Here is a 26,412-nt window from a genome sequence, read left to right as displayed (position 1 = left end):
TATATATATCCAAAATAAATATTGGCGAATCAAATTTTTAATTTATTATTTTTTCAGAATTACGATAATATTTTGGGTTAACAAATATTAAAAAAAATTGAAATTAAATAATTTTTCAGAGAATAATTTATTGACCCTATACGAATAAATATATTTTATACCATATATTTGAGTATTAAAGTATTCAAAAATCAAATTATATATATACATATATACATTTGAGTGATAAAAAATCAAAAAAATATTAGATTATTGCAATAATTTATAAAATCTCTCTACGAATTGTCTCTCTTGTATTGTTGATTTTACTGTCTTCCTATTCTCGTTATATACGTTTTTATGTATTTCCACTTTCATCAAACCCAAAAAGATTAAATTAGTCATTTTACGACACGTAATCAGCACGAGATGCTGATCATGGTGATCATCGAAACAAAATCGTTTGTGTTTTGGATTTTGCATCCACCGGACCTAACAATAGGTAAATAAATAAATTACAGATTTAATAAATACAAAATGAAATCAAAATATAATAAACAGGTAATCTAGCATCCCTCTCCAAAATATTCAAGAATATAATTCAAATGCAGCTATTTAATTCAATTAATTATCCAAAAATGAGAGTATTAGTACAACATATCATCAGTATTTCTTTGCAAGTTCTAACAATGAACTGCAAGTTCCCAAAACTAAGCTGACACTGCCCAATGCAATAATCCCAATGCACACCACAATCTGCAAATATCCAAATAAATAACGAATACGTCGGTATGCTAACGACGAACAAATATTAAAGCATTTTTCTGTTGTGTAATTTTCAAGTAGTATACCTGCACCGACGAGGTGTGCTTCCACAAAATTCTCAAAAAACACGCAGTCGGTAGTATTATAGCCTGCGTGGAAATCCCACGTGTATATATATATATATATTATATATCATCATAATATTCAAGAAACTTAAACCAAAGAGAATTAAAAGAAAATAAAAATTGAGAACCAATCAGAGATTACCATAAGAATACTGAAGAGAGAACCAATCAGAGACATCACAGTTCCTGCAAAAAAAACATTTAATAATAAATCTTGTCTAATTGCATTATTTAATGTATGATCTATGTCGAAAGAAACACATACCGAAAAACGGAAGAAGAAAAGCGACAACGAGGGAAGATATTACAAGAGCAGTCCGAATAAAAAGAAAGCACCAATAATTATTAGACAAGTTAGTCGGCAGCAGCTCCTCCATGCTTCTGGCTAGTGGATTCATTAACAGCGCATACTTAATTTTCAGCTAAGGAAAAAGAATAATTACTATATAACAAATGCAAAATTATAACATTTTAACAGTATACTTATAGGAAGAAAGTACGTAAATCTCGAGAAGGATATTTGCTAAGTGGGTTGATAACCTGAAAAAGATACATGAGCAAAGCGATCAATATCAATATCGTGTATTATCGAGTATTCATGCAATATTCTGCTGTAGATATTTGGTACTCACTGTTGTCCATAGTGCAATTTTGGAACCGATTGTATGCGGAGGTAAATTCAAAGTAATTTGCGATTGTGTGCTTTCACCGAACATAAGAAATCCCATAGTCGCAGCACTACCATAGAGCGCCACACAAATGAGGAAACTGCACGGAAAATCAAAATTTCCAAAGATTCATTGTGTGTATGTATGTGTGTGTGTGTATATATATACAAAATGCACGAAATAAGGATTTTAATTTCCGTACCATATAAGTAGTGCTTTAGTGAATTTGGTTTTATCAGCCATTGATTGGTAAATATTGGGAAAAACCGAGTGTCCCGAGTAGCAGTACCCATAGACACCGATGGAAAAAGGAATACCTCTCCAATTTACGAGTTTGCCACTTTGATGATATCCAACTTCTGTGGTGCCGATAAAAAGTAAACATATAACTACAATAACTGTTGCAAGTACTCCACTAGCTGCCAAAAAAAAAACCTTCAAATATTACAGTAAAATAAGAGTGTGACGACGAAGAAGGAGAAGCTGAGTACTGTAAAGAACCTGAAAGATAAGAAATCAAGCGAAGATCTTTCAGCAAGACAGTTGGTAAAATGACGAGAACAGCGATAATTGCGAATAAATGCATGGAATCTAGTTCGTAGCCAAATATATTTAACGATGTTCCGGGAAATATTGTGGTAAGATTGTCTCCTTCCAAGATGATGAACTCCACACAAGATGTCTGCATTATCGATCGCAGGTTAAAAAAAACGGACACGAGTAAAATATAAGGCAAACCAATCTGCCGAAGAATCGAGCAAAAAGACTATATGCTTACGTATAATTCTGCGTACAATATTATCTGCAACATTAAAAACAAGATCAATTTTTAGTACAACACAAACCAGCATCATCAAACTTTTTTTTCCTACTCTGTTCTAACAAGAAGAGTGTGTGCCTACGATTGTCCAATCGCAAGAAAATTTAAACAAGTTATATGTATATATGTATATATGTATCAACTTACTGAAATGAAAATACGTCCCCATTTACCGAAAGCTGCTTCTCCCATATCGGGAAACGTCAAAATACCTTCTCTGCTTTCGAAGCAACGTCTCATAAGAGTTGCCGTGTAACAGCACACAGATGCAAACAGAACAAGAATAAGCAGACTAGCCCATCCACCTTGTTTAACCGTGTACGGTGTCGAAAGCAGCCCGACACCAGCCATAACATTAATACCTTCACCATAACAGTATAACCACCAATATTACAAACACAAAACAAAAAAAGAAGCTGTAGAAGAATTGAATTTCGTGATCTTATTATATATAGCTCACAATTAAATACGGTTTGAACAACGCTACACCCGTAGGTAATAGGATATTCTCCTGTGGGCTGCGGCTTTAGGAACGAAGATTTATTCGAGAATATGGAATGTGCTCTAGTTTTCTCGATGTCATGGCCCACGTACCCCTTCTTGTAATCGGAAAGGAAGGGCGCTCTTACATTACCCTCCAAGAAATGCTGGCTACCGATTAACGAACCAGCACCGGATATTCGTAGGAGTCCCCCAAAGTTTGGCGATGCAGCTATCGAATATATATCGGTTGTTTCTCTGCAAGGAAATTATATGCTTATAGGAAGCTGTAAGATAGAGACAATATTACTAATTTGCATTTTTTTTTTTTGAGATTTGCATATGTATGGAGCTCAGGAAAAAAGTATATATACATATATGTACACAAGTTATACATATATAAATGCACCGGGTAAAAAACCCCCAAATTAAAACCCTAATCCATAATCAAGGCTGATTTACCTGATACTCTGAGGCCATTGCTGTGAAGTTAAGGAAGAAGGGGAGCCTCCACCACCACCTTCATTATCAACAGAACCCATCGTCTCGTAATCATCGTCTTCTTCTTCATCTTCTTCAATGCCGCCGCCTTCCCCCGCCGCCACCTCCGAGCTACTGTCACAGCCATATTCACCGTCTTCCAGGAAATACTCCGACGAATACCTATTCTTCTCCGCCGCCATTTCTCGAGGCTTGATTATATTCTAGATAGTGGAATTCGAGAGCCGGTTTCAATCACAGGTAAATCATGAACAGAAGAAGAAAAAGAAAAATGGAGGGCGATTTTTGCTCGGCATGCAGTTAACACGTGGATTTAAGATGTCTTATCTAACAAACTGTGTGTCTGTGTGAGAGAGAGAGAGAGAGAGGAGAGAGAGGAGAGAGAAAGGCTCTTGTACGGGTGGCTGAGGCCTGAGAGAGGGAGAATGACTATTAGGTGATAATTTCTGATTTTGCAGTTGTGCCCTTTGTATTTACGCTATTTACACAACTGGTCAGAAAATATTTTCCATGCATGCCCATATAGTTTCCGAAAACATTATCAGGCCCCATTTCAGAAGTTTAACATCCAGATGAGTCCCTATAAGGTCCTTATTGTATTTTTTTTTCTATTTCTCTTTCTTCTTTCTTTTCTCTATCTCCTCATTTTCTCTCTATTTTTCCTATTCGTTGTCACTTACAATTCAAAATTCAACTTTCAGTTATTTTTCTTCAAAAAACGAACGAAAAGACGCAAGGAACAAAAACTCCTGAATCAATACAAACGAAGCAAACCAGAACAACGAAAATGAAGAAACAAAGACGTAAAAGAAGAATAAAGCAAAAGAAAAAGGAGGAAAGAGATCCAGTTTCGAAGAGCGACGAAGGAAAACCTTTAGACAGCATAATTTTACGATAAACTTCTACCGAGTTTTCACTTTCTTCAGTCCCATAGTTATTCCTTTCTTAACCTATCATCAAAAGAAAAAAAAGAAAATATATTCCTTGTTTGGTGTTAAAACTATCTATTTTAATATACTCTTCCAAATCTCAACAAATAGACTCAAAAGCCAAAACTTTGAAAACAAAAGAAACAACCCTCAATCTTCTAAATTCATCTTTGCCAAGTTTTTCTAATTATGGGCCAATCCCTCAATAAATTTGGTACTTCATTTCTTCCATACTTGCATAGTTCATGCACAAATACATACATTAACTCATGAAATTAATCACAAATTGTGTTATTTATGTTTGAACTCTTATTTTGCAGCAAAAGAGGAGAAGAAGGGCATGGAAATCGGGCCTGTAATCGAAGAATGCTATGATAGATACTTCGTAAACACTAACGATTGGAACTCAGCAGACTTCTGCCATGCCGTTTGCCAAACCGTCGAGTATATTTTACATAATTCATTTTTTAGTTTACGTACGAAAAAAAGATAGCTATTTATGGAAATTAGAAACATATTTTCTTTTTGTTGTAACTCGTTTTTTTTTCCAGAGACATTAACAAAACCCTTGGTAGCACTCAATTTCGTGTGCCAAAGACCAGCACACTCGAGCATGCATACAAAGTAACTAACTATCAATCCGAAACTATATGTACTTATTTACCGATCAAGATGCAGATTTTTTTCGTCTCCAATTTATTATATTTATTTGTTCAGAAACATCACCAAGGCAAAGGAAAATCACTAACCAAAGAAGAATTTCAAAAGATCCTTCAACAAGTGATTCTTGATACAGGTGTTACAAATGTTGGTGCAAAAGACATGTTATTCTACCTATATGGGGTGCCTGCAACTGCCTTGTTCATCAAGCAACGTTTGGTTCCTAATCTAATCCCGAACAAAGCTTTCATCCCTCTCGTTACTTCTGCCACCGTTTTTCTTCTTGCCAAGTTCAATAAGATCTAAGTTATACCACTCTTTTTTCTCCTTATTGCTGAAAAATTATGTCTTGATTGATGATTTGGCTTATATATATATCTTTGAAATCTATATAACATTTACGAAAATATTAGATACAAACCTCGGTGTATTATGTTATTATACTTGTCGTTGAAGTAACTCATTACATAGACTCGATTTCGTAAGAAGACCAATGCCAAAACCTAACCGATAAAAGCATCATCATCGCAAAAGTATTTCAAACATTCAACAACAAAAAGAAAACATCAACCACGAAAAAGTCGAAATACCTAATTGCGTCCATAATCGCATACTTATTTTAACATTGAAAAAAAAAAACGACTCAAGCAAATTCCACTCGAACTTGTTGAGATACAACTGCAAAGAGTTGCATCACAGAAATTTTAAGCTTTTGAATCTTGTCATGGCAGACACTACTACACAAAGGTTTCAGATGAAAAACCTCCACCAGCCGTAAGAGGTGTTGTAATAAAAAGGCTTTTCTTTCTCTAACACTTGTTTTCAAATTCCTTACAGATACGCATCACTGTCCGCCACAATCCGATATCCCTCAAGAATCACTTGGCAAACCAGACAAGGCAAATACGCAGTCCAGTTTATAAAGTTTCCACGTACTTTCACCTATTGAAATCATTATCTTCATCCAACCAATCTGGTAAAGCTCGGCACAAGCTGCATAGGGCAATGGAAAACACAGTTTCACTTGTTAAACTAGTATGCAAACAAATTAATTCGACAACTGCAAACAAGATTGCAAAATACGAGATCCATTAGAAATTAAGTGCAGTAACAGCCTAAATAGTTCATTTCGTTCTCCTCGAACAAATCATGTGCCACTCGGAAGTTTTGAGATGATGAACTACTAGAGAGAGAGAGAGACCGACCTATTCAACAGCAGGTGCCTGCAATACTCCCAGACCAACGATGCTCCATTAAAAACTTAATAACATCGGCCACTCCTCAACAACGATAATTGACATAATAGCCCCCCGCCATGGATATTGGCTGCAGTAAATAAGTGACAGCCTCAATACAGGAAAAACATAGTGGAAAAGATATTCAGGTAGAAAATACCTTAAAATGAGTCAACTACTTGATAGCATGATTTCAACAAGACAACAACTCATAGTAAAAAGGGTTTTTTTTCTGACCAATATAAAGTAGAAAAATACATTACACAAAGAACATAGAGAGATTACCTTTTGGCATCAATCCTCTTTGAATCATCACACAAAGAAACGACCTTCCCTGAGAGGCTGTCCATTATACTGCTGCGGAGGCCCGACAGACTGTTGTTGGTTTCCGTTCTGGAATGGTTGCTCCTGCTCCTTCATATGTTCAAAAAAGTAATGGTTGCTCTGCCAGCCGTTCAGGTTCTCACTCTGGACTGGCACCGTTGAGACTTGCTTCCCAGGGAAAGGGAAAGCCGCTACCCCCATTGGCTCATTGCTCTTGCTCGCAGAAGGTAAATTGGGGCCCACTTGATTGATTGAATTAGTGAATCCAACACTTTGATTTGATGTAGACAACTGGTATCCATCTAGCCAGCTATAATCATCGATCTGCGGAATCATGAGATTTTCGGTATTCAAGGCCGTGCTGTACAATGGCTCATCCACAACTTTAGAAGGAACGGTACTAAAACCAGGTGGTGGACCAAAGTGCCTAACAGGTCGACTCACTGGATTCTTCTTCAAGCCTGGTGGTGGCATGACAGAAAAGGGTCTCACAGATAGGCCAGAAGATGCTCCAGATGACATAATCGAGCCTTGTGAGATCTGAATCGGATAATTATGGCTGATCCCATTATTTACAAAATGGGGGTAGGGCACAGAATGTGAAGCCGGTTGAGAAACTCCAAACTTATCTTGCAGCTCAGACTTCATCAAAGATCCATTTTCCATCATATTCAAGTGGGCCAAACCATTCACAATTGGTACTTGTTCTACCGGCCATTTTGACATGCTGGGCTGGACAGGGTGCAGATATTGAGAAGTGCCATTAGCAAAAGTGTCGGTACCGGTTGCAAGTGGTTTCAAGCTTGCATTTAATGGACCCTGCAATAGGAAGTTACCATGTGCAACAGAGAATACCCCACTTTCATTCCCAAAAGTCCCACCAACAGAAGCAAGAACCTCTGAAGAAGCCAATTTTGAAGAGAAATCATCCACATGCTTCTCAGTAGTGGATGGCTTAAAAACAATGACCTCATCGTCCTCGTCCTCAGCTTCTCTGCCAACATCTGTCTTTGAAATGTCTGACACGACACTCAAATTGGGTTCCAAATGACTAGTGAGCACATAATCATCAGGTGTCTGAGGTTCAACACCAAAAACAAATATTTTCAGTTTACCGTCGAAATACACTCCCTCCTGACCAATTCGGACGATGTTAGCAAGAGCCTTTCCAGCTGCAATAATCCGCTGAGCGCGAGCCATCTTTTCTTTATTGCCTCCAAATGAGTTTTTCCTTGAAAAATCAAGGATGAGCTGGGCAGGAAGAAGAGGAAGAAACCCTCTCAATTCAAAGTCTTCATGTAATGCAAGACGATTTGCAGTCTCACTCTCATCATACTTGCTCATATTAGAAAAACATGTTTCGTCTTCATCTTCACTAATACAGATACACCCACTTGATAAAAGCTTGTTTAGAAAAGAGATACATCTCTTCCAGAAAAAGGTTCTTGCATTTACTTGTTTCTCTTCCAGTTCACTGCCAATTGCAACCTCCTGGTGACAGGCCAACCATTCAACAAAAACCATAATTCCAGGCAGAAAAAAGCTTGATGAGGGATCTTTCAAGTTGTTGCATCGTTCAAGAATGCAGCCCATAAATTCAAATGTCGCAGTAAAAGCATTCTGAAGCAGGACTGGACGCTGTAGAATATCGGCATATGATTGGTTTTCAATTTCCCTATTGACATTATGTACAGTAAATATTAGAACAGCGACCATCCTGACAATTGCAAGTCTGCACTCAGCAGCAGCTGAACCAAAGTTGAACTCCTCATCTGGACCAGAAGGAAGAAGCTCCAATAAATCCTTTTTAACCATTGAGAACACTTCATCAAAAGTTTCCAGGCTGAATTAAACCATGAGAAGAAATATCAGTAAACGGTTACCATTTTGATGTTAGTTGTATCAGTCAAAAATGATCAAATTGCAGTTCAATCTTCTAATACTATTGAAATCAGAACAAACCTTGTACGTGAAAAGAGAATGCCGTTCAGCCTAACAAATCGTGTCATAAAGACTCTAAAGAGTTCAAATTTACTTGAAGCACCCTCCTTGACTGCACTAGCTTCCACCTTATTTTCTTTGAGGGAAGGCCTTGTTTCCCCCTTGCCTCTTGATCTCCCATTCACCCTTGAAGGTGTCGTCTTCACTGTAGCAGCTTTGGCATCACCAACCAACTGAGAATAATAATGACGGTTCTGCGCAGCGAAGGGAAAACATATGTTTAGTTGCAGTTGACAACATAAAGGAGTCATGTTCGTTTTATTGCATCCATCGCATTGTCTTTCAAAAAAACATAATGCTCAAAAATACCCAACTGCTTAGTGAATAAACAGTCAGCAATTATCATTCACTAACACCCAAGAAAAAATCATCGACCAATATCCTTGCAAAAACAATTTCAATGTGGCAGAAAGGAATAAAAAGAAACGTTGATTAAGATCAGAGATATTAGCTTAAAATGCATGATTCGCACACTTGCAGTTAATAGTTTGATTTGTACCTCCCTAATTGTACCAAACCAAAATTAAAACTGGGGTTTTGGCTGGCTGGTTTTATGCTAAATATATGCTTTGCAGATATAGGCAAAAAATAATGACCAGTAACGGGGCAAAGAGCAATTTATAAGCATCAAGACTTGAATTATAGGATACAAGTCTAATGCACTTTATGCATTTGCAGTTCTTTAGTACTGAGTTTACCTTCTCAAATGCAATAATCAAGTTGTCTCTTGCAGTAATGAAAGGATTCTCAACTGCTAGACTTCGAAAATAACGATAAACCGACAGAAGTTCATCGTTCGAATATCCAGCTAGTATAGCAAGCTGAAAATTGTTGAGGATAACTTCCAAGTTAGATAACCCAGAAACAAAAATCAAGTCAAATAAAAGCTAATAGGAATAAGTCAAAAAATGCACCTGATGATGTGGATTGCCACTTGAAGGCCAAAGGGAAGAAGCATGCATATAATAACTTGAAGCAGCAGCAAAATCCCGAGCTTTAGCATCCCCTTCTCCATATAAGCTTTTGTAACGAGCAAGATCCCCCAGATAAATCAGACATCGATGACAGGATATCATGCCTTTTTTCACATCAGAAGATTTATTTCCATCTTTTGACATCGGAATCTGACTGTCTTGATCGTCAGAAAGAAATCCCAATGGCAGACCATACTTTGCTTGTATTTTTAACATCAGATCGTGATAAAATCCAGTAGCCTCGGAAAGAAAGGTCTTAAACTGTAAACGGATCTTTGAAAGTCGGTCCGGTCCAGTACGAACTGAACCTTTCCCATTTTGGGATGCAACTGATCCTGCTGAAGCTAGAGCTGCATTAAAGAGTGCCCTTAGCTCCTCAATCCTCCTATAGTGCAATTGCCACAGAGCATATTCCACCTCATGTTGTTCAGAAAAGGCATGGTCTTCAAGGACAATGGCCTCATAATTTTCACGCATATTTTGCCATGTGTTAGGATCTGATGGGATTCTGGCTTGTGCTGCTTTCCTTCTTTTGTTTTCCAACTCAGTATTCTACACCAAGAGAAAATCATACAACAGAACAGACAGTATGTTGAGTTTCTAAGAAAGCACAAAGATAGCGGATCAACATGCAGAGTGTCAGCATAGAATAATCCACCATAAAATGGAACTTCACGATAACACACCTTGTCTAAGAGGCGCTGCACACGCTCTCTTGAGGAATTTTCTATGTTGTTATCCATCAGCATGGTCATCTTCCATTAAACGAAGTCTCACAAAAATGAAGTCCACAATATGCTGCTGCCGCAGAAACATACAACATTTAATCCACAAGAAACTGCCTGTGGCATTAACTTTTAATTAGATATGAAAATTGACAGAAGAATAAAGAAAAAACTGTATATAGCCATTCTGCTCCACGTGCACCAAAAAGACAAGCGTAAACTAAATATGAAATAAAGTTGAAACACAGAAAGTAAACGGAATAAAGCCAAAACTTATCGCAGTAACTCCAAAAATGTGAATACAAAGTTACAAACTGCTATTTCGATTTCTGGCAGATACCTAACGCATTTAATTCTACCTTTCATAAACCAATAGCCAAAATATATACGGGTTCCAATGATTAAGTAACTATATGTTTAAATGCGACTAGCCGTTATCCAATGTATCTTTACAGCTGGAGACTCAAACAGGGGCGTAAATGACAAAATATCCACATATTTGTCCATGTAACTGCGCTAATCAAGACTTCCTATAGATTGAGTTGAAAGAAAAACAATCGAGCAAAGATTTTAATTCCAAAACAATTGTAATATTGAACCCATTCAGTCATTACACCCCACAAGAAACAAACATATGTGCTCATTCAGTTTTGAGATCAACAAATTCACAAAACAACTGTCCTACAAAAACACGCCATTTCAACCCTAAAATCAATCCACCGACATGTGAAAAAAGAAAAGCAATAGGAAAAATTCAAACCGCGCAGAACTTCAGAAAACTAACAGAAAAAAAGAATATCAAATTCAATCACAGGAATTAACACATATAAGTCAACGAATTCAAAACCCTAAAATCAACCGACTTCATACAATCAACAAAACGAGAAAATCCAAACATAATCTTCCAATAAGAAACGAGAAATCAAGAAACAAAACATAAATTAAAAGAAAAAAAATAAACCAAAAGGAACTTACCCCAACAAAAAACAGCACCAGATCTGCAAAGATCCGAACAGGAGCGCACTTGATTACCCCCAATTCAATACATAAACATGCAGACAAACAGAATCTGGGCTAGGGTTTCTAATTAGGGGATTCAATTTTACGGGTCTTCTTTTATTCTCAGCTGAAAAACAAAAAATAACAAGGGTTTTCGGATGCCATTAATTCTGACGAGGAATCGAAGAAGAAGAATAGAAGCGGATGATTTTTGTGGCAGAAAGAGACGAAGAAATGGGGATGACTCTTTGGTGTTTTTTGCTTTTTTTAATTGCATTTATTAATTCTATTTTTTATTTTTTTTCCAAGTGTGAAAATAATCGAACCAATGATTTTATTTTATAGTGAATTTTTATTAATTCTATTTTTTGATTTTCTTATGTTTCTCTATGTAGTATACAGTATACTATAATATTACTATTGAGTGATTGAATTTTTCAAGATTGTAAATATATTTACTGATTTATAAATATTTAAAAACAATTTTTCGAACTAATTTTATTCAATGCACTTTGAGTAGTTACGGATTATCTGATCAATTAAGAAGAGCATTAATCATGTTTTTTTTAATACAACTTACCACAATCATCTTTTAATTGTTAAATACAGGGGTATCGAAAGTAATTATGGTGTAGAATCTGTACCCTCAAGACATTCTTCCAAATTACGTCTCACTTGATTGTTGGGAAAGATCACGTAACGTCGGAACTATGACCGGCGAAGACAATCTAACGATCGGAATATCGAGATTTATATTGCTTGATTTACTTTTCTAATCATTATAATCTCACGTCTTGCTCTTCTAACGGCTCTTCGTCAACTCGCCACGTACCACACCTTTGATTTCCTCCGAATCTTCATTTCCTTGGTGCCCTTCAACATTTCCGACGAACTCTTCTTTTGGCGCTTTTTCTGATAGCGAGCTCATCTTGTTTAAACTGCAAGCTCTTTGTGGTCTATAACTTACGTTAATGGGTTTTTCGGCCCCACAAATCCCCTTATTTATCATGGCCCACTTTACTTATTATTGAATGCCCAACTTTAGAGGAAATTTGTCCCAAACTTGCCGATCTGACCCCATCAAGCTATAACCACTATTACTATCGATCTTTACCAAAATATTAGTAATTCCCTCATCAAAGGTATTCTAAGTTTATTTTGAATCACTTTTGGTGCAGGGTAGCCTAGTTAGTGAAGCAAAAGCACGAGATATTATTTGACCAAATTCGATCTACTTCTCAATATTTCTCTAAATCGAACTGGTCGTATATAGCTAGTTTATATTTATGTATTTTATAAATTGAATTTGAACCAACCTTAATTTATTTTTTTATTTTTTAAAAAAAATAAGTGTTTAATTTGTTCGTTATGTTACTAAATCGAGGTCAAACAAATTTTAACAAATGGGCTTTATACATACAAAAGTAAATGGTTCGTTACAAAACGCCCATAATACAATAAAGCCCATAATATAAAATTAAGCCCATAATACAATTAAGCCCATGATACCTCATTAATATAATCATAACACATTAAAATTAATTATTCTTATAACCACTATTAAATGTTCGGAATTTTCAATTTTGTTAAATAAAATAATTATCACATGTGTGTAACATAGAAAGTGCTCCTTAATACTTGTTAGAGACAACATTTGCCCCAACATCTCTTCCAAGGGGTACAAATTATACTTAAATCAATATTAAATCATTCAATTATTGTTCTCATAATGTTCATTATTACTACTTAACCCGAGCCTAAGTTGAATTTTGTACAAAAATAACCGCACAAATCATAAATGGAAGTCACGATGAATAAGAAGAGGTCTTGCAGTTAGGGCTGAACATGGGTTGGGTCGGGCAATTATCGGCCGATTACTTATCCAACCCGACCACCCAATTTTGCTGAATATCGAATATCATATCTGCCCAACCACTTATACATTTGTGTTTCGAATATTTGAATAAACTTTTTTTTATATATATTATTTCATCGTTAAGAAAATATGAATTACAATTAAATATTTATTTTTTATCTTTTCTATTTTTTGGGGCATGTTCTTTAGTGAAAGGTGAGATGACCCACAATACCCGGCAAGAATCCTTCGTTTTTAAGACCAAATCCTTCATTGGAATGTGAGTTTTTGGGACCATCTCATTTAACTCTTCTTCAAACAATAATAAAATTCAATCATAATAATATGCACAATTAAAATTTGTTATTACTATGTACCACTTTTTTTTTTTTTTGTAAATCAACTAAATTGTACTTCCTCTGTTACATTCACTTCGTATTATCTGTTATTTTAGAAATTCAGAAATTCAAATACTGCATTCATTACATATTTATTAATTATGCCCTTATTAACTCTCGAATACTTTCTCTGAATTAAGTAGTAAACAAGGGTATTTTGGTCTAACAATATATATTCTCCTAAAATCAAGAAATATTTATTTATTGAGTTTCTTAAAGTTTGTGCTGATATAAAAAAACGACACCTATTTAAAAATGGATGGAGTATTTAACAATAAAAGTTGTGTTAATTTGTGATTGAAGAATTGATTTACTTTCAATAAAAGAAAGAAAGCAACTGTACATGGAGTATGTTTCTCTTTTTATTTCCCCTTCATTTTCCCTCTTTTTGGTGGTGTGCATGATTATTATTTTTATTTATTTCTTTATTTATTATTTATTTCTAATATTATTTTGAATTAATTGGATTATTTTGTTGGAAGACAAGTGTATATTTGACTATATTATTGTTTTACAAGCTGGATTAAAATATTATCATATTTTATTTAATATGTAGAATATAATAATATGATTAAAAAAATGTTGAAGATAATGAAGTCAATTAATATATATAATTATTAATTAAGGTAGATTTCATGCACAAAGCATATCTCTTAAACAAATAGCCCCACCTAGGAAGGTTCAATGCATCTTACTTAAGAAATCATTTCAACAACTCATATGAACATAGTTAAGTGTTTTTCATTTAAAAATCGTGCCCAATTGAACATTAAACCCGATTGGCCCGATAAAGGCCCCATTAAGAGAAAAATCCAATTAGAGCACCACTTTTTTACTCCTATAATCACCGGGCCCATTCAGCGGACCCACACCTTCGATCCGTTTTGACACATGGCAAGGGCATTGAAAATTTCCGAACTTGGAGACCGTTGGTCTTTCAGACCATTGCGCCTTATTTCACGCAAACATATTAATTCATGTCACATTCGTTTTCCCGATATTGGATTTGAAAATTTCTGAACTTGGAGATAGTTGGTCTTTAAGACCATTGCGCCTTAAAATAATTAGCAAATGCAATATAAGAAACTTTAATATATATATATATATATATATATATATATATATATATATATATATATATATATATATATATATATATATATATATATATATATATATATATATATATATATATATATATAATCACGGTTCAATACTTCAAAACACCTATTATTAATTACTATATCAATATAATCTCCACTATGAAAAATATAAAGTATTGAATCAATTCAATATATAAACAAATGTGTTGACTTATTACAAATTCACTTATATTATTAAAATCGATAGCGTGAAAAAATCGAATGAAAAATAAAATAATATGTTTATTTAAAAAAAATAGATTATAACTCATTTCAATTAATTTAAATCGATTAACCTCTATTGTTGACAAGAACTTATTAATATTATTGAGTATTTTATCATAAGATGATTATTTAAAACTATAAATGATGTTTATTTTAACAAAAATAGATTATATCTCATTTCAATTAATATTCTTACTTTACAAAATAACATTATATATGACTAGTATAATCAAAATATTATGATGTAATTTCTCTTTTAATAATTGGTTTAATTTCTAAAAAATGTAAGAATTAAATTGTAGATCATATGATTTAATCCTTTTTTTTACATTTACATTTTATTCAAATATTAGAATCGAATCCTATGATTTAAATGGATTAATCTCAAGTCCTTTCAATTATTATATTATATTATATTTGTTAATAATTTAATTAAAATTATTTAATAATTATGAATATGATAATTAACAATTTTTTTAACATTATTTATTATAATCATTTTATACTATTTGTTTATGTTATATATATTTCTTGCAAGTAATTTCACAATTATTAGCCTTGTCTCAGTGGTTTGGAATCCCACACATTACATTTTGGCCAAAATTAAAAAATCCGGACCGGATCCGGAACCGACCCGGAACCGACTGGACCCGCCCCGGACCCGGACCCGCCTCCCCGCGGGTCGGTTTCGGGTCCTCTAAAACTCGTACCCGGACCCGGCGGGTCCGACCCGACCCGAGGCCGTGTCTACTCTGTTCCATAATAACTGTCTCTTTTTAAAAATATTCTTGTTCCATATTATCTGTCACTTTAGATTTCCAATACTACATTAAATGCATTTTTTCCTGTTTAAACCTTATTAATTCAACTATAAATATTAACTCTCTCTTATCACATCATTAAATAATCAAGGTTATTTTAGTCTTTCTAATATATTTTACCTAAAATCAAGACACATTTATTGAACTTTTTAATCCTTGTGCAAATCAAAAAACGACACTTAATAGGGGAAGGAGGGAGTAAATGTTTTTAATTTAAATTTTATTTTTAATGATCATTAAATTTAGCAGCGCAGAAGAATGTCAGTATCTATAGTAAATTTAATGTAGGGTCAAAACAATGATGAAATTTGATTGGCTAACATATGTAAGGTTCCTAATGTGTGGACATAAATCTAGCAGGGATCTATTTGTTTCTTGATTTATTCCATTGTCCTAAATTCTGAGGGACACTGTCCTAATAAAAGGGCTACTATCAAATTCGTCACCATTTTAAATAGTAAAATAAAGCAATTTAATAATTCAAAAAAAAAAATCATATTTTATTTCAAGAAAATTAACAGTAATTTTCTTGAAATTTACCCTTTGAAGAAAAAATCTGCAATCTTGGATCTTGTCCCTTATTATTATATACCAGTCACAGTCTTTTGTGGTCCTGATATAAATATTGATCTGTATAAGCAATTGTTCCATTTATTTATTTATTTTTATTTAAATAAAAACACTCAAATTTAATTGTTTGGTAGATTCTGGAAATAATGTCACATCATGAGATCTTATTATTTATCTGCACTTAAATTTTGTTCAATTAAGAAAGTGATTTATATTAAACTAAACAAATAATATGTGCCTAATTAATTTGATAAATAAGTAATTTTTTTACACCCAAAAGATGAAATATCAGAATACAACCAACTATATTGAAGTTAAAAATAGTGGTTAAAAATTTTGATATCCCGTTTAATAACTTCGTTAGAGTTGCTCTAATCTATTTACATTTAATTTTAAACAAAGAAAAGACAGTTATTAATGTTAAGTGGATAAGATGATAAATATATAATAATATTTAAAATGGAAAAAAATGACAAAACAATTTATTTAAAAATAAGTAAATAATAATTGCAATAGGGAGTGGTGGGGAAGCAAATCTAAAAAGAGGATCAAAAGAAATTTGGGGTGTCTTTGGAGAATTTCCCCACCTGCTCAAAGATATGGTAAACGCACATGATTTCACTATGAATAAAGGCTACATTTGCTGACATTATCTCTATCTAATCCTGATTTTTGGGTCCCTAACCACAATTAATTTTTACTACAAATTCTAGAGAGAGAGAGAGAGAGAGAGAGAGAGAGAGAGAGAGGAAGATAAAAAGAAAAGACACCTGTGAAAACAAGAAAATGGTAGAGTAAGAGAGAGAGAGAGAATATTTGTGTGTGTCAAATATACCCTTGTTGAATTAGTATAGATATAGATACAGAAGAAATGAAAATGAGGCCATGTTCAAGATTCCTTTTTTATTATTTCTCTTAGCTCCCAGTTCATCTGCAACTTGGAAAAAAAATCAGATCTTTGCTTTAATTTGGCCTTCTTAAGGAAATCATATAATCAATTAATTGCAATGGGGGTGGCTGCTGATTCTCAGTTTCATGTTCTTGCTGTTGATGATAGCTTGATTGACAGAAAACTCATTGAGAGGTTGCTCAAGATCTCTTCTTTCCAAGGTAATTTTTGCCTTTCTTGATTTTTTTTAGTAATGGGGTTTGATTTTCTTTTGAAATCAGTGGATTTTTGTAATTGGGGTTTTGATTTTTTAATTGGGATTCTTGAATTTGGTTGTGGCAGTTACTACAGTTGATTCTGGTAGCAAAGCTCTGGAATTTCTTGGGTGGCATGATGAAGATGGTGAGAGGAAACACAGCTCTAATCAGACTTCTGTGGAAGTTAATCTTGTTATTACAGACTATTGTATGCCTGGGATGACTGGCTATGATTTGCTCAAGAAAATGAAGGTATTCTAATTTCTTGCTGCTCTCTCTCTCTCTCTCTCTCTCTCTCTCTCTCTCTCTCTCTCTCTCTCTCTCTCTCTCTCTCTCTCTCTCTCTCTCTCTCTTGTTTGTGTGTGTCTGTGTGTGAGAGAAATAAATTGGCAGCAAGAATTGATTTTTATGGTAAATCTCATAAATCTATAGTTCCAATTTGAGTTTTTAATAAATACATGAAGTAAAGATTTGATTTTTATGGTTAATTACATGCTGAATATAACAAGCACAACCTTAAAATTAAGGTATTCTAATTTTCTCTCTTGTTTGTGTGTGAGAGAGAAACAAATTGCCAGCAAGAATTGATTTTTATGGTTAATAAATCTCATAAATCTACAGTTCCAATTGGAGTTTCAATGAATAAATGAAGTAAAGATTTGATTTTTATGGTTAATTACATGCTGAATATAACAAGGGCAACCTTAAAATTAAGGTATTGTAATTATCTCTCTCTTGTTTGTGTGTGAGAGATAAACAAATTGCCAACAATAATTACTTATCCGAGCTTAAATGAAAAAAAAAAAGATTTGATTTTTATGGTTAAATCTCATAAATCTATAGTTCCAATTTGAGTTTCAATGAATAAATGAAGTAAAGATTTGATTTTTATGGTTAATTACATGCTGTTCCGATTTTAGTTTCAATAAATAAATGAAAAAAATATTTGATTTTTATGGTTAATTACATGCTGAATATATCCTTAAAATTGACAGGAATGTTCATATCTGAAAAACATACCAGTGGTGATCATGTCATCTGAGAATGTGCAATCAAGAATCACCAGGTAATTAATTAATTATCTTGTATTTATTAAATTAAAGGGTATTTATTTATATTGTTATAAATGATTAATGTTTGATTTTTTTTTTTGTTTGAACACAGATGTTTGGAAGAAGGAGCAGAGGAATTTTTCCTGAAGCCAGTGAGATTAACAGATGTGAATAAACTGAAGCCACATATGATTATGATGATGAAAAACAAGAATCATTTTCAAGAAAATCAAGAACATGATTTTAAAGTTGAGCAATCAGATTCTGATTTAATCAGATTACCGACAGAAGAACAATCTCTGCAGCAACACAACAGCAATAATAATAATAATAAGAGGAAATCAATGGATGATGGTCTTCCACTAGACAGAGCTAGGCCCAGATACAATGGTGCTCTTACTGTTTTGTCCAATTAATGCCTGACACGTCATCCTTTTTTTTTTTTGAGTAGTTAGTACAAGGAGAAAATGTATATGTATATATATATATGAGGTGTTTGATTTTCTATAATGGCATTTGGGCATATTTATATTTGGTATTCAATGTTGATATGCATATTTGGCTCTAGCTCGAGCTCGATTAGAAGCTTAACTACGTGCGACTCGGTTGTTTATTTATAATATCAGATCAAACACAACTTTTAAAGCTTGAACAGTCATACTTTCAACTAGACTCATTTAGACCCTATAAGAGAATAAGAGGGCTAGGGTTTAGTTTGATATAAATTAACAATTATACCTTTAAATATCTCATGTGCAACTAATGTGAGTGTGATTCCGGTGAAAATTGAACAATTCCGGCAAATTTAGGGCACCGTGCCAACAGTTTACGAGTTCAGGTAAAAAATTGTAAATAAAAATTAGTTCAGGGGGTAATGTGCAAACGACACTAAAGTTTGGGACCAAAATGCCACTTACCCAACCAATTGAGAACAAAACGAGCATAACAAAGTTGTACGTTTCGAAGAAATAGTGGTACATTTATTTGAGAATAGAATAGGAAATTAGTTATGATCTGGCGTTTGTCGCTGCCAGTACAGTAAACCTAATGAGTGTATTGTACCTTAGGGAGCAGGCGTTGTACGCTGATTAGGTATTAACGAAAGTCTACCTGGAAATATTGAAACGCGGCTGGTTAATGATTTAAAGCAGCCCGGCGGCCCCCGGCCCCATCACTTTCTCTCTCTGAATTCTCTCTCTATTTGCAACCGGAACCAAAAGCTCCGTCTGAAAAACCCTAGGTATTCTTCTGCAAAATTAAAGATTCATTTTTTTTCTTCTTCTTCATGTAATTGTTTCAAGTTTATTTGCTGCATTTTATCTTTTTGTCGCGCAATTGCTTGAATTACGTGCATGTGTGATTTTCCTGTTGAAAATGATCAATTTTTCCCTGCCCTACGCCGCTGATAAGTCGAAATTCTGGGCGGCGGCGGTGGGGTGGTGGGTTGGGTTGTTTCAGGGATGATCACAGCTGAAATTGAAGGGCTGTGTGATATTCAATAATAATTTGATTTTCTATGATGTAATTGCTAGTGATTCATGGGATTTTTTGGGGTCGTAATTTTTAGGGCGGAAGGGGAGGGGCATGAACATAACTATGTCTTGAATTGTATTTATGTCGGTCCGGAAAACACGAATTACACGTGTGTAAAATGTTTGTTTTGTCGTTTCCGAGAAGCTGTCGGAAAGATTAGATTGTAGCAAGCTGTTTTAAATTGAAACTAATGCGCTGGAATAAAATTTGAGCTTTCCTTTCACGATGAAACCATTCTTTCGGTTTTGAATGCATTTCTTGACATCGAAAGTACTCTTCCAAGAATCTGAGAATGCATTTCTTGAAACCATTTATTAAGTGGTTCGCGTCGTTGTCTCTATTCTTTCTGTTTATGCATTGGACATACATTGATAAGCAACTACGAATCTGAGAAGCGTGTATCTTACCTGTTGTGGTGTGATAAATTGGCCTTCTAAAATAAATCTTATCTTTTTAGGGAACTTGCAAAATGTCAAATGGAGAAGTCAGAAGAAAAGTCTCACGACAGGATATACAGTTGGTAAGTTTTCTACTCTAGCGTGTATATATTATTTATATATCTCGTTTTTTCTGCAATTATGATAAATTGTATCTTTTAAACTGGGAGGAAGGGCATGAACTGTACCTTTTGTAAATCATTAAGTAGATGAACTGTACATTGTTCATTCAGTATAGTCAAGTTTATAAAAGATAAGAAATCCTCAAACACTTGAGATAGGATAGAATCTTATGACTGATAACTCGAACTGAAGCTGATCTTCCATTTCATTATAACCCATTGGATCTACGAGAACAATCATATCCCTTCTCGTGTTTGCATAAAGAAGTTTCGTGTAGGTATTCTCATGGTGCAACAATTACTTTTTTCCCGTGATGCTAAAATCTTTAATCACTGTTTTGTCCTATTTTTTATTTATATAAAGAATATCAAATTCCTTAAAATTACTCTTTGATTGAGGTGGATTCTTTTTACCTTGGTTTAATCAAAGCATTTTGAGCCATTCACCTACTCTGGCATATACAATAAATGATGGTTCTCTGTAGCTAAATTTGTCGCATTCGAGCTGCATTTATTGTATTCAATAGTTGTAGCCTTCTTTTCCGTTCCCGCCTTTTTATTGATTTTGTTTTATATTTATATATATTTGCTGCTAATATTGTCTTCCTTTCTGGTATCAGGTTCAAAATCTTATAGAAAGGTGTCTTCAGCTTTACATGAGTGAGAGGGAAGTTGTGAGCACTTTGTTACAGCAGGCGGAAATCGAGCCTGGTTTCACTGAACTTGGTAATTAAATTTCCTGTCTTCATCTATCTGCTTTTTTAATATAATGTTTACTTTCATGCGTATTATAATCAATGAAGTAGTTGGAAACAAAAAATTTAAACGACTACAATCAACATTATATCATAAAATTGGGTTTAGATATTCAGTATTGATTTGTTATTGACGCCCTTGGTAATTCACGTTATATCATTCAGACATTAACATCTGGCTCTCCTTCCAGTGTGGCAAAAACTTGAAACGGAAAATCAGGAATTTTTCCGGGCATATCATCTGAGGCTGTTAGTGAAGGACCAGATATTGCGATTTAATCAGTTGCTTGAGAAACAGGTTGATCTAATTCACCAAGTATGCCAGTCCGGAGTTGCTTCCGTTTCTTTGTCTAATGGATCTCAGATTCATTCAAGTAAGTTCTCTTTGATATGCTAATGGTAATTTCATATAGAAAATAACTCGTATACATACACATTGCTTAGTTGTTTGTATAATGTATATCCGGACTATTCGACTGTATATTCTGTTGGCATTTATGGCTTTACTCGTATGTGCTGTATGTTCTTGGTTCTTTGACTTTATCCGAGTTTTAATACTTTTTATTACATTTGGCAGTGCATAACAACTCGGCTTACCAGGCTCCACAACATGTGGGACCAGCTATAGGGCCGGAAAACATGCACCAAGCTATTAGTGTTGTACCTAATGTTTACACCAATGGTGTTATGATTAAACCAGAGGGTTATTATGCAGGCGACTCCCCTTTTATGTTTGGTGGTAATGTAATGGGAGAAGAAGCATCGGTTTCTCATTTCAATGGCGGTGAGTCCAGTTCGCAACCTCTCAACGAGAACATTTTTGACCCTGAAATGAACTCCTTTGGTTTTGTGGGACAGATGCCTCGAAACTTCAGTTTATCGGATTTGACAGCTGATTTTTCTAATAGTACCGGTCTCTCTCTCTCTCTCTCTCTCTCTCTCTCTCTCTCTCTCTCTCTCTCTCTCTCTCACACACACACACACACACACACACACACACACGCGCGCGCGCACACACACACACGCGCTCTATGAGACAAGAAGAAAGTGCAATATGAATTGATGTATTTAACTTAACCTCTTCAGATATAGAGAGCTATATGAGATCTCCATATCGGGGAACAGATGCAAACTTCCTAGACCCTCATATCAGGGTTGAACAAGGTACCATTTTTGACATACACGATAAATTGTCTCTGATTATCGAAAAAAAAAAAAATGGTATAGTTTATGATTTACATGTATACAGATATTAGGAGGATGGACACAATATCAGAGCGGTTGAGCTATGAAGACTTCGGCAGTGATTAAATAATGGTACTCCTCTCACTTTCAATTATTTACATAATTGTATCACAAATCGTAGACGCATACATACATATACATATATAATAAAATCGAACATTTTTGTTTGTGATTGTTGTTGCAGGGCCAACAGCTTGTTCTGTGAATAGGTTCTAGAGTTATAGAAGCTTCCGTGATCGAAGTTGATAATTTAGACATGATTAATGCCCATTCTAGTCGTAGAATAAAGTCGGAATACATTGCAAGCAAAAGCTTGCCCATGTTAGTTTTTTTTTGGACAATTATTCTTGTGTTGAACAATAGAAACCATTGCAAGTTAGATATTAACTGTAATTATTAGCAGGATTAATTTTCGACATGAGCAAACAGTGTCGAATTATATTCCCTTTTTTCGACTTGAGATTTGCAACTTCACTTGATTTTGTTAATATTTGCAATGTTTGATAGCATTTTGATTTTGTTTCCCCTGTTTCATCAAAACGAATATTCATTTATAAAGTTTTTCAAAACAGTTAAAAAAAAAATTCTTTCTCATTAAGCATTACTTCCGTTCTCAAATTATTCCCCCGAAACGAAATGAAAACAAATCCCTAAAATGCTTCCAAACATTCTCCGAGTATTTGGGAAAAAACCAAATACCGGATATAAATGAAATATCCTACAACTCAAATTATGAGAGTATATTCGCATTACGCGGGGCCCGTTCTTAGGGCGTTGTCTAAATCAGCGATCAAATCATTGACATCCTCGATTCCGACAGAAATACGGATAAGATCCTCAGTCAAACCTCTGCTTTCTCGTACAGCAGCAGGTATACTTGCATGAGACATGAAGCAAGGCAAACTGATGAGTGATTTCACACTTCCTGCCAATAATACCAAATCAAATAACCATTAGCTAAAACATAAAACTATAATCTAATGATATCAAATTCGAATTAAGAAAAAACGTTATAGTTTGTCGCATCAAAATAATACGTGGGCAAGAAAGAAGAATATACCAAAACTGACGGTTATGGTGAAATACTTGGTTGTCTCGACTATATGCTTAGAGAGTGCTAATGAACCTGTTAAGAAACTTAGCACTGACCCTGCACCCGTTGCCTGCAACAAGGATGAATATATAAATTAATATATAATAAAGTCGAGATTAATCCGATGAAATGAAAGTCGGGTGTGATTTTTTGTTTACCTGAGAGTAGTGTAATGATCGTCCTGGATGACTGGTTAGGCCAGCATAGTTGACCTTTTGAACTCGCGGATGAGATGACAGAAATTCGGCAATTTTTTGTGCGTTTTCCTGCTCGTTTGTCAAATATTATAAGACTCGAAACATGGGGGAAAAATGGGAATTTTTTAAGTGGTAAATCCCATAAATTGTTATTTCAATCTTATGAAGTCAATAAGTGATTAATTTGGGAGAAAATAGACAGTAGTTACTACAAGAAACCATGATTAGACGACAAAAAAAAAAAAAGACGTTCAGACAAAATACCTGTTGTTTTTCGACACGAAGGGCCATAGTTTTGATGCCTCTTAAACAGAGCCAACAGTCAAATGGAGCTAAACCCGAGCCCTCTGCATTCTGTAGGAAATACAGCTCTTTCGCCAAACTGATAAGCAACAAACGAAATAAACAAATTTACGAATCAGTTTATGCGCTAAAGGAAGAATATATGCAGAATTCAAGTGCTCGTTATATTGAAATTCGTCGGTCAAACCTTTCTCCCTTAATAGCAAGGGCACCTGCCATGAGATCACTGTGACCAGATATGAATTTAGTAGCCGAGTGCATCACAATATCTGAAAATTTATTGACATATTTTGTTCACATCATAATTCATACATAATATTCTCTTCTGAGAACCAAGAAAAAATATCGAACATAAACCATTATTACCAGCTCCAAGTTCCAATGGTCGACACAATACAGGAGACATGATGCTATTATCCACTAATACGAGTGCACCATGAGCATGCGCCATCTCAGCTATTTTCTAAATGACAATCACAAAAAAAAAAATATTAAATAAATAAATGCCAAGTCCTATGAAGAAAATATATATTTTTAATAAATTAAATAGGACCAACACGAATATCGGTAATCTGTTGACGTGGGTTCGTCGGACTTTCCAACCACACAAGCTTTGTAGATGGGCCAATGGCGGATCGAACCTCTTCCAAATTTGTTGTATCCACTCGCCTGCACAATGAATACATTATTCAGAAAAATAAAATAGATTTTTTCAGTAAATAAAATACAATAAAATAGTAGTTACTAACTTAACCACAACTCCGGATTTCGGAACTACTTGCGACAACAAGCGATCAGAACCACCGTATATGTCGTCTCCAGCAATTATTTCCTCACCTGCCATGATGAAAAACGGTAAACAAAACAACTGTAATCATTTTTAAGTACACAAACCGAAATTGCTACGAACAAGGACTTCATATCCGACACAAATAAATGAAAAATCAAAAGATGAAAAAAGGTGAAATACCCGTTCGAACAAGATGAGTAACTGCCGACAAGGCGGCCATTCCACTAGTGAAGCATAACGCTCGATCAGCTTTATCGAGCTTCGCAAGAAGTCTAATAACAAAGAAAGAAAAGTTGAAATCTGCAGCTATAACGATTAACGAGCAATGTAAAATAAGTGAATTCGAGACCTTTCTAGAACATCCCGAGTTGGATTCCCACTTCTTGTATAATCATAAGCCCCGTTTTCTGTTGCAGAAGGCTGCAAAATAGTCACAAGTATACAAAATATTACGAGATTTCTTCGTTACAGAGCATCAAATCATCAATTACTGAACCAAAAGACTCAAATAAAAAAAATAACATGTCGGATTGAAAATTGACCTGTTTGAAAGTTGCTGTTTGATACAGAGGCGTGCTCAATGCACTATAAGGGTCAAACTCAGAGGCGAAATTCATCAACATCGTCGAAACACTCGGCTCCACTTCGTCACTCGTCCGTAAGGTCTCCGATTCTGCCATAGATTAATTAATACGGTTACGCTTATTCACTAAATACCGAACGATATTCGAAATTTGAAATACTGTTTGTTTAGTCGAAACGAGACTGTATTCATTTTGAACTGCACTTACCGATTGAAGCACAGTCGGCATTACTGCCAACCACAGCCGATCTACTGACATCCATTTCTTTGTTTCTCAAGCAATTTAACTTCAAATTTCCCTTTTTCGGAGCTATCGATTTGCACCCGAAATGCGAGGGAAGATTACTGTTCAGAACAGCCTAAAAACCATTAACAGTTTTGTATTAGAAAAATATTCAATGGATATGAAATTATGAATATGATATTTCAGTTTTATTATGAAATATATTTAATCATTATTTCACTTTATAAAATCACTGAGCCAGAAAATTCATCCCCAATTGTAGTATGAAATTGAATACCCATGGCGCTAACCTAAGCTAAAGCAGCGATTTTTTCCGCAAATCAAACAAAACCCTTAAATTTATAAACCCTAATGCGGAAAATAGTAGAGAAATTACTTACATGTTGATCAGTTAGGTCAGTAGAAAGAGGGGTGAAGAATGATCTGAGAGAAAGAGTAGATGCCGCCATTGTCGGCTGAAGAGAACCGTTGGGGGTGTTTGTATATGTATGTATATGTGTATCTATCTGTGTGTGTCTGATGGAACCAGTCAAGAGCTGGAAATGTTTTTGAGGGCAAGGTATTTTTGGAGAAATAGCAATTGCACCCCCAAAATAATAATAAATTACTACAAGCTCCCTAAGAATTAAAATAAAGAGCACATAACCCCCTCTTTTCATTATATTCATTTTCACAATTCCTTTTATTTCTTGGAAATATTGTTGTTTAGAGTTTAG

The 26,412-nt window shown here is 34.5% G+C and overlaps 6 protein-coding genes across 6 annotated transcripts; 3 read left to right on the top strand and 3 right to left on the bottom strand.

Annotated features, from left to right (window-relative positions):
• Positions 1 to 486: 486 nt before the first annotated feature.
• LOC105976723 (Transmembrane amino acid transporter family protein) lies at positions 487 to 4,118 on the bottom strand. The gene is made up of 12 exons (XM_088825345.1): positions 3,300 to 4,118; positions 2,818 to 3,095; positions 2,505 to 2,719; positions 2,316 to 2,339; positions 2,039 to 2,219; positions 1,740 to 1,956; positions 1,502 to 1,637; positions 1,392 to 1,409; positions 1,135 to 1,282; positions 1,012 to 1,055; positions 831 to 893; positions 487 to 735 (listed from the first exon to the last, which is right to left on the bottom strand). The coding sequence occupies exons 1-12, from the start codon at positions 3,518 to 3,520 to the stop codon at positions 643 to 645; spliced, it is 1,638 nt and encodes a 545-aa protein (XP_088681471.1). The 5' UTR covers positions 3,521 to 4,118; the 3' UTR covers positions 487 to 642.
• Positions 4,119 to 4,399: 281 nt separating this feature from the next.
• On the top strand, positions 4,400 to 5,386 carry LOC105976634 (uncharacterized). The gene is made up of 4 exons (XM_013001886.2): positions 4,400 to 4,481; positions 4,588 to 4,711; positions 4,819 to 4,891; positions 4,985 to 5,386. The coding sequence occupies exons 1-4, from the start codon at positions 4,457 to 4,459 to the stop codon at positions 5,231 to 5,233; spliced, it is 471 nt and encodes a 156-aa protein (XP_012857340.1). The 5' UTR covers positions 4,400 to 4,456; the 3' UTR covers positions 5,234 to 5,386.
• On the bottom strand, positions 5,337 to 11,511 carry LOC105976633 (nonsense-mediated mRNA decay factor SMG7). The gene is made up of 8 exons (XM_013001885.2): positions 11,162 to 11,511; positions 10,148 to 10,303; positions 9,402 to 10,013; positions 9,186 to 9,308; positions 8,449 to 8,681; positions 6,448 to 8,329; positions 6,133 to 6,253; positions 5,337 to 5,920 (listed from the first exon to the last, which is right to left on the bottom strand). The coding sequence occupies exons 2-6, from the start codon at positions 10,214 to 10,216 to the stop codon at positions 6,475 to 6,477; spliced, it is 2,892 nt and encodes a 963-aa protein (XP_012857339.2). The 5' UTR covers positions 10,217 to 10,303; positions 11,162 to 11,511; the 3' UTR covers positions 5,337 to 5,920; positions 6,133 to 6,253; positions 6,448 to 6,474.
• Positions 11,512 to 16,768: 5,257 nt separating this feature from the next.
• Positions 16,769 to 18,937, top strand: LOC105976770 (two-component response regulator ARR9). The gene is made up of 4 exons (XM_013002036.2): positions 16,769 to 17,306; positions 17,428 to 17,594; positions 18,338 to 18,408; positions 18,507 to 18,937. Exons 1-4 carry the CDS (start codon positions 17,204 to 17,206, stop codon positions 18,808 to 18,810), a joined length of 645 nt encoding a protein of 214 aa, XP_012857490.2. The 5' UTR covers positions 16,769 to 17,203; the 3' UTR covers positions 18,811 to 18,937.
• A 480-nt stretch (positions 18,938 to 19,417) lies between these two features.
• Positions 19,418 to 22,960, top strand: LOC105976676 (uncharacterized). The gene is made up of 8 exons (XM_013001931.2): positions 19,418 to 19,634; positions 20,385 to 20,447; positions 21,107 to 21,212; positions 21,433 to 21,615; positions 21,819 to 22,154; positions 22,328 to 22,405; positions 22,491 to 22,558; positions 22,671 to 22,960. The coding sequence occupies exons 2-7, from the start codon at positions 20,397 to 20,399 to the stop codon at positions 22,550 to 22,552; spliced, it is 816 nt and encodes a 271-aa protein (XP_012857385.1). The 5' UTR covers positions 19,418 to 19,634; positions 20,385 to 20,396; the 3' UTR covers positions 22,553 to 22,558; positions 22,671 to 22,960.
• A 98-nt stretch (positions 22,961 to 23,058) lies between these two features.
• Positions 23,059 to 26,283, bottom strand: LOC105976675 (cystathionine beta-lyase, chloroplastic). Its single transcript, XM_013001930.2, has 13 exons — positions 26,077 to 26,283; positions 25,661 to 25,811; positions 25,412 to 25,542; positions 25,219 to 25,289; positions 25,050 to 25,141; positions 24,829 to 24,916; positions 24,637 to 24,748; positions 24,446 to 24,542; positions 24,267 to 24,348; positions 24,041 to 24,158; positions 23,738 to 23,845; positions 23,547 to 23,649; positions 23,059 to 23,411 (listed from the first exon to the last, which is right to left on the bottom strand). Exons 1-13 carry the CDS (start codon positions 26,143 to 26,145, stop codon positions 23,236 to 23,238), a joined length of 1,398 nt encoding a protein of 465 aa, XP_012857384.2. The 5' UTR covers positions 26,146 to 26,283; the 3' UTR covers positions 23,059 to 23,235.
• Between the last annotated feature and the right edge of the window lie 129 nt (positions 26,284 to 26,412).

The sequence above is a fragment of the Erythranthe guttata genome, chromosome 11, assembly GCF_056151865.1.
Source record: "Erythranthe guttata isolate IM_541 chromosome 11, IM_541, whole genome shotgun sequence".
NCBI lineage: Eukaryota > Viridiplantae > Streptophyta > Magnoliopsida > Lamiales > Phrymaceae > Erythranthe > Erythranthe guttata.
The sequence above is the reverse complement of the archived record's forward strand: the minus strand, read 5'-3'. Positions and strand labels throughout refer to the sequence as shown.

What these genes read in the sequence shown, in the direction of transcription:
- LOC105976633 (XM_013001885.2), bottom strand. Translation starts at nt 10,216, where the DNA reads ATGACCATGCTGATGGATAACAACATAGAAAATTCCTCAAGAGAGCGT. An exon ending in TGCAGCGCCTCTTAGACAAG is followed by an intron (nt 10,014 to 10,147) that starts GTGTGTTATCGT and finishes CTCTTGGTGTAG; the next exon opens with AATACTGAGTTGGAAAACAA. An exon ending in GTGGCAATCCACATCATCAG is followed by an intron (nt 9,309 to 9,401) that starts GTGCATTTTTTG and finishes AACAATTTTCAG; the next exon opens with CTTGCTATACTAGCTGGATA.
- LOC105976675 (XM_013001930.2), bottom strand. Translation starts at nt 26,145, where the DNA reads ATGGCGGCATCTACTCTTTCTCTCAGATCATTCTTCACCCCTCTTTCT. An exon ending in CTTGCTATTAAGGGAGAAAG is followed by an intron (nt 24,159 to 24,266) that starts GTTTGACCGACG and finishes GTTGCTTATCAG; the next exon opens with TTTGGCGAAAGAGCTGTATT. An exon ending in TTCGTGTCGAAAAACAACAG is followed by an intron (nt 23,846 to 24,040) that starts GTATTTTGTCTG and finishes ACAAACGAGCAG; the next exon opens with GAAAACGCACAAAAAATTGC.
- LOC105976770 (XM_013002036.2), top strand. Translation starts at nt 17,204, where the DNA reads ATGGGGGTGGCTGCTGATTCTCAGTTTCATGTTCTTGCTGTTGATGAT. An exon ending in CAAGATCTCTTCTTTCCAAG is followed by an intron (nt 17,307 to 17,427) that starts GTAATTTTTGCC and finishes TGGTTGTGGCAG; the next exon opens with TTACTACAGTTGATTCTGGT. An exon ending in GTGCAATCAAGAATCACCAG is followed by an intron (nt 18,409 to 18,506) that starts GTAATTAATTAA and finishes GTTTGAACACAG; the next exon opens with ATGTTTGGAAGAAGGAGCAG.
- LOC105976723 (XM_088825345.1), bottom strand. Translation starts at nt 3,520, where the DNA reads ATGGCGGCGGAGAAGAATAGGTATTCGTCGGAGTATTTCCTGGAAGAC. An exon ending in GGGGACGTATTTTCATTTCA is followed by an intron (nt 2,340 to 2,504) that starts GTAAGTTGATAC and finishes TTAATGTTGCAG; the next exon opens with ATAATATTGTACGCAGAATT. An exon ending in CTCTCTTCAGTATTCTTATG is followed by an intron (nt 894 to 1,011) that starts GTAATCTCTGAT and finishes ATTTCCACGCAG; the next exon opens with GCTATAATACTACCGACTGC.
- LOC105976634 (XM_013001886.2), top strand. Translation starts at nt 4,457, where the DNA reads ATGGGCCAATCCCTCAATAAATTTG. An exon ending in CCAATCCCTCAATAAATTTG is followed by an intron (nt 4,482 to 4,587) that starts GTACTTCATTTC and finishes CTTATTTTGCAG; the next exon opens with CAAAAGAGGAGAAGAAGGGC. An exon ending in GCCGTTTGCCAAACCGTCGA is followed by an intron (nt 4,712 to 4,818) that starts GTATATTTTACA and finishes TTTTTTTTCCAG; the next exon opens with AGACATTAACAAAACCCTTG.
- LOC105976676 (XM_013001931.2), top strand. Translation starts at nt 20,397, where the DNA reads ATGTCAAATGGAGAAGTCAGAAGAAAAGTCTCACGACAGGATATACAG. An exon ending in CACGACAGGATATACAGTTG is followed by an intron (nt 20,448 to 21,106) that starts GTAAGTTTTCTA and finishes TTCTGGTATCAG; the next exon opens with GTTCAAAATCTTATAGAAAG. An exon ending in TGATTTTTCTAATAGTACCG is followed by an intron (nt 22,155 to 22,327) that starts GTCTCTCTCTCT and finishes TAACCTCTTCAG; the next exon opens with ATATAGAGAGCTATATGAGA.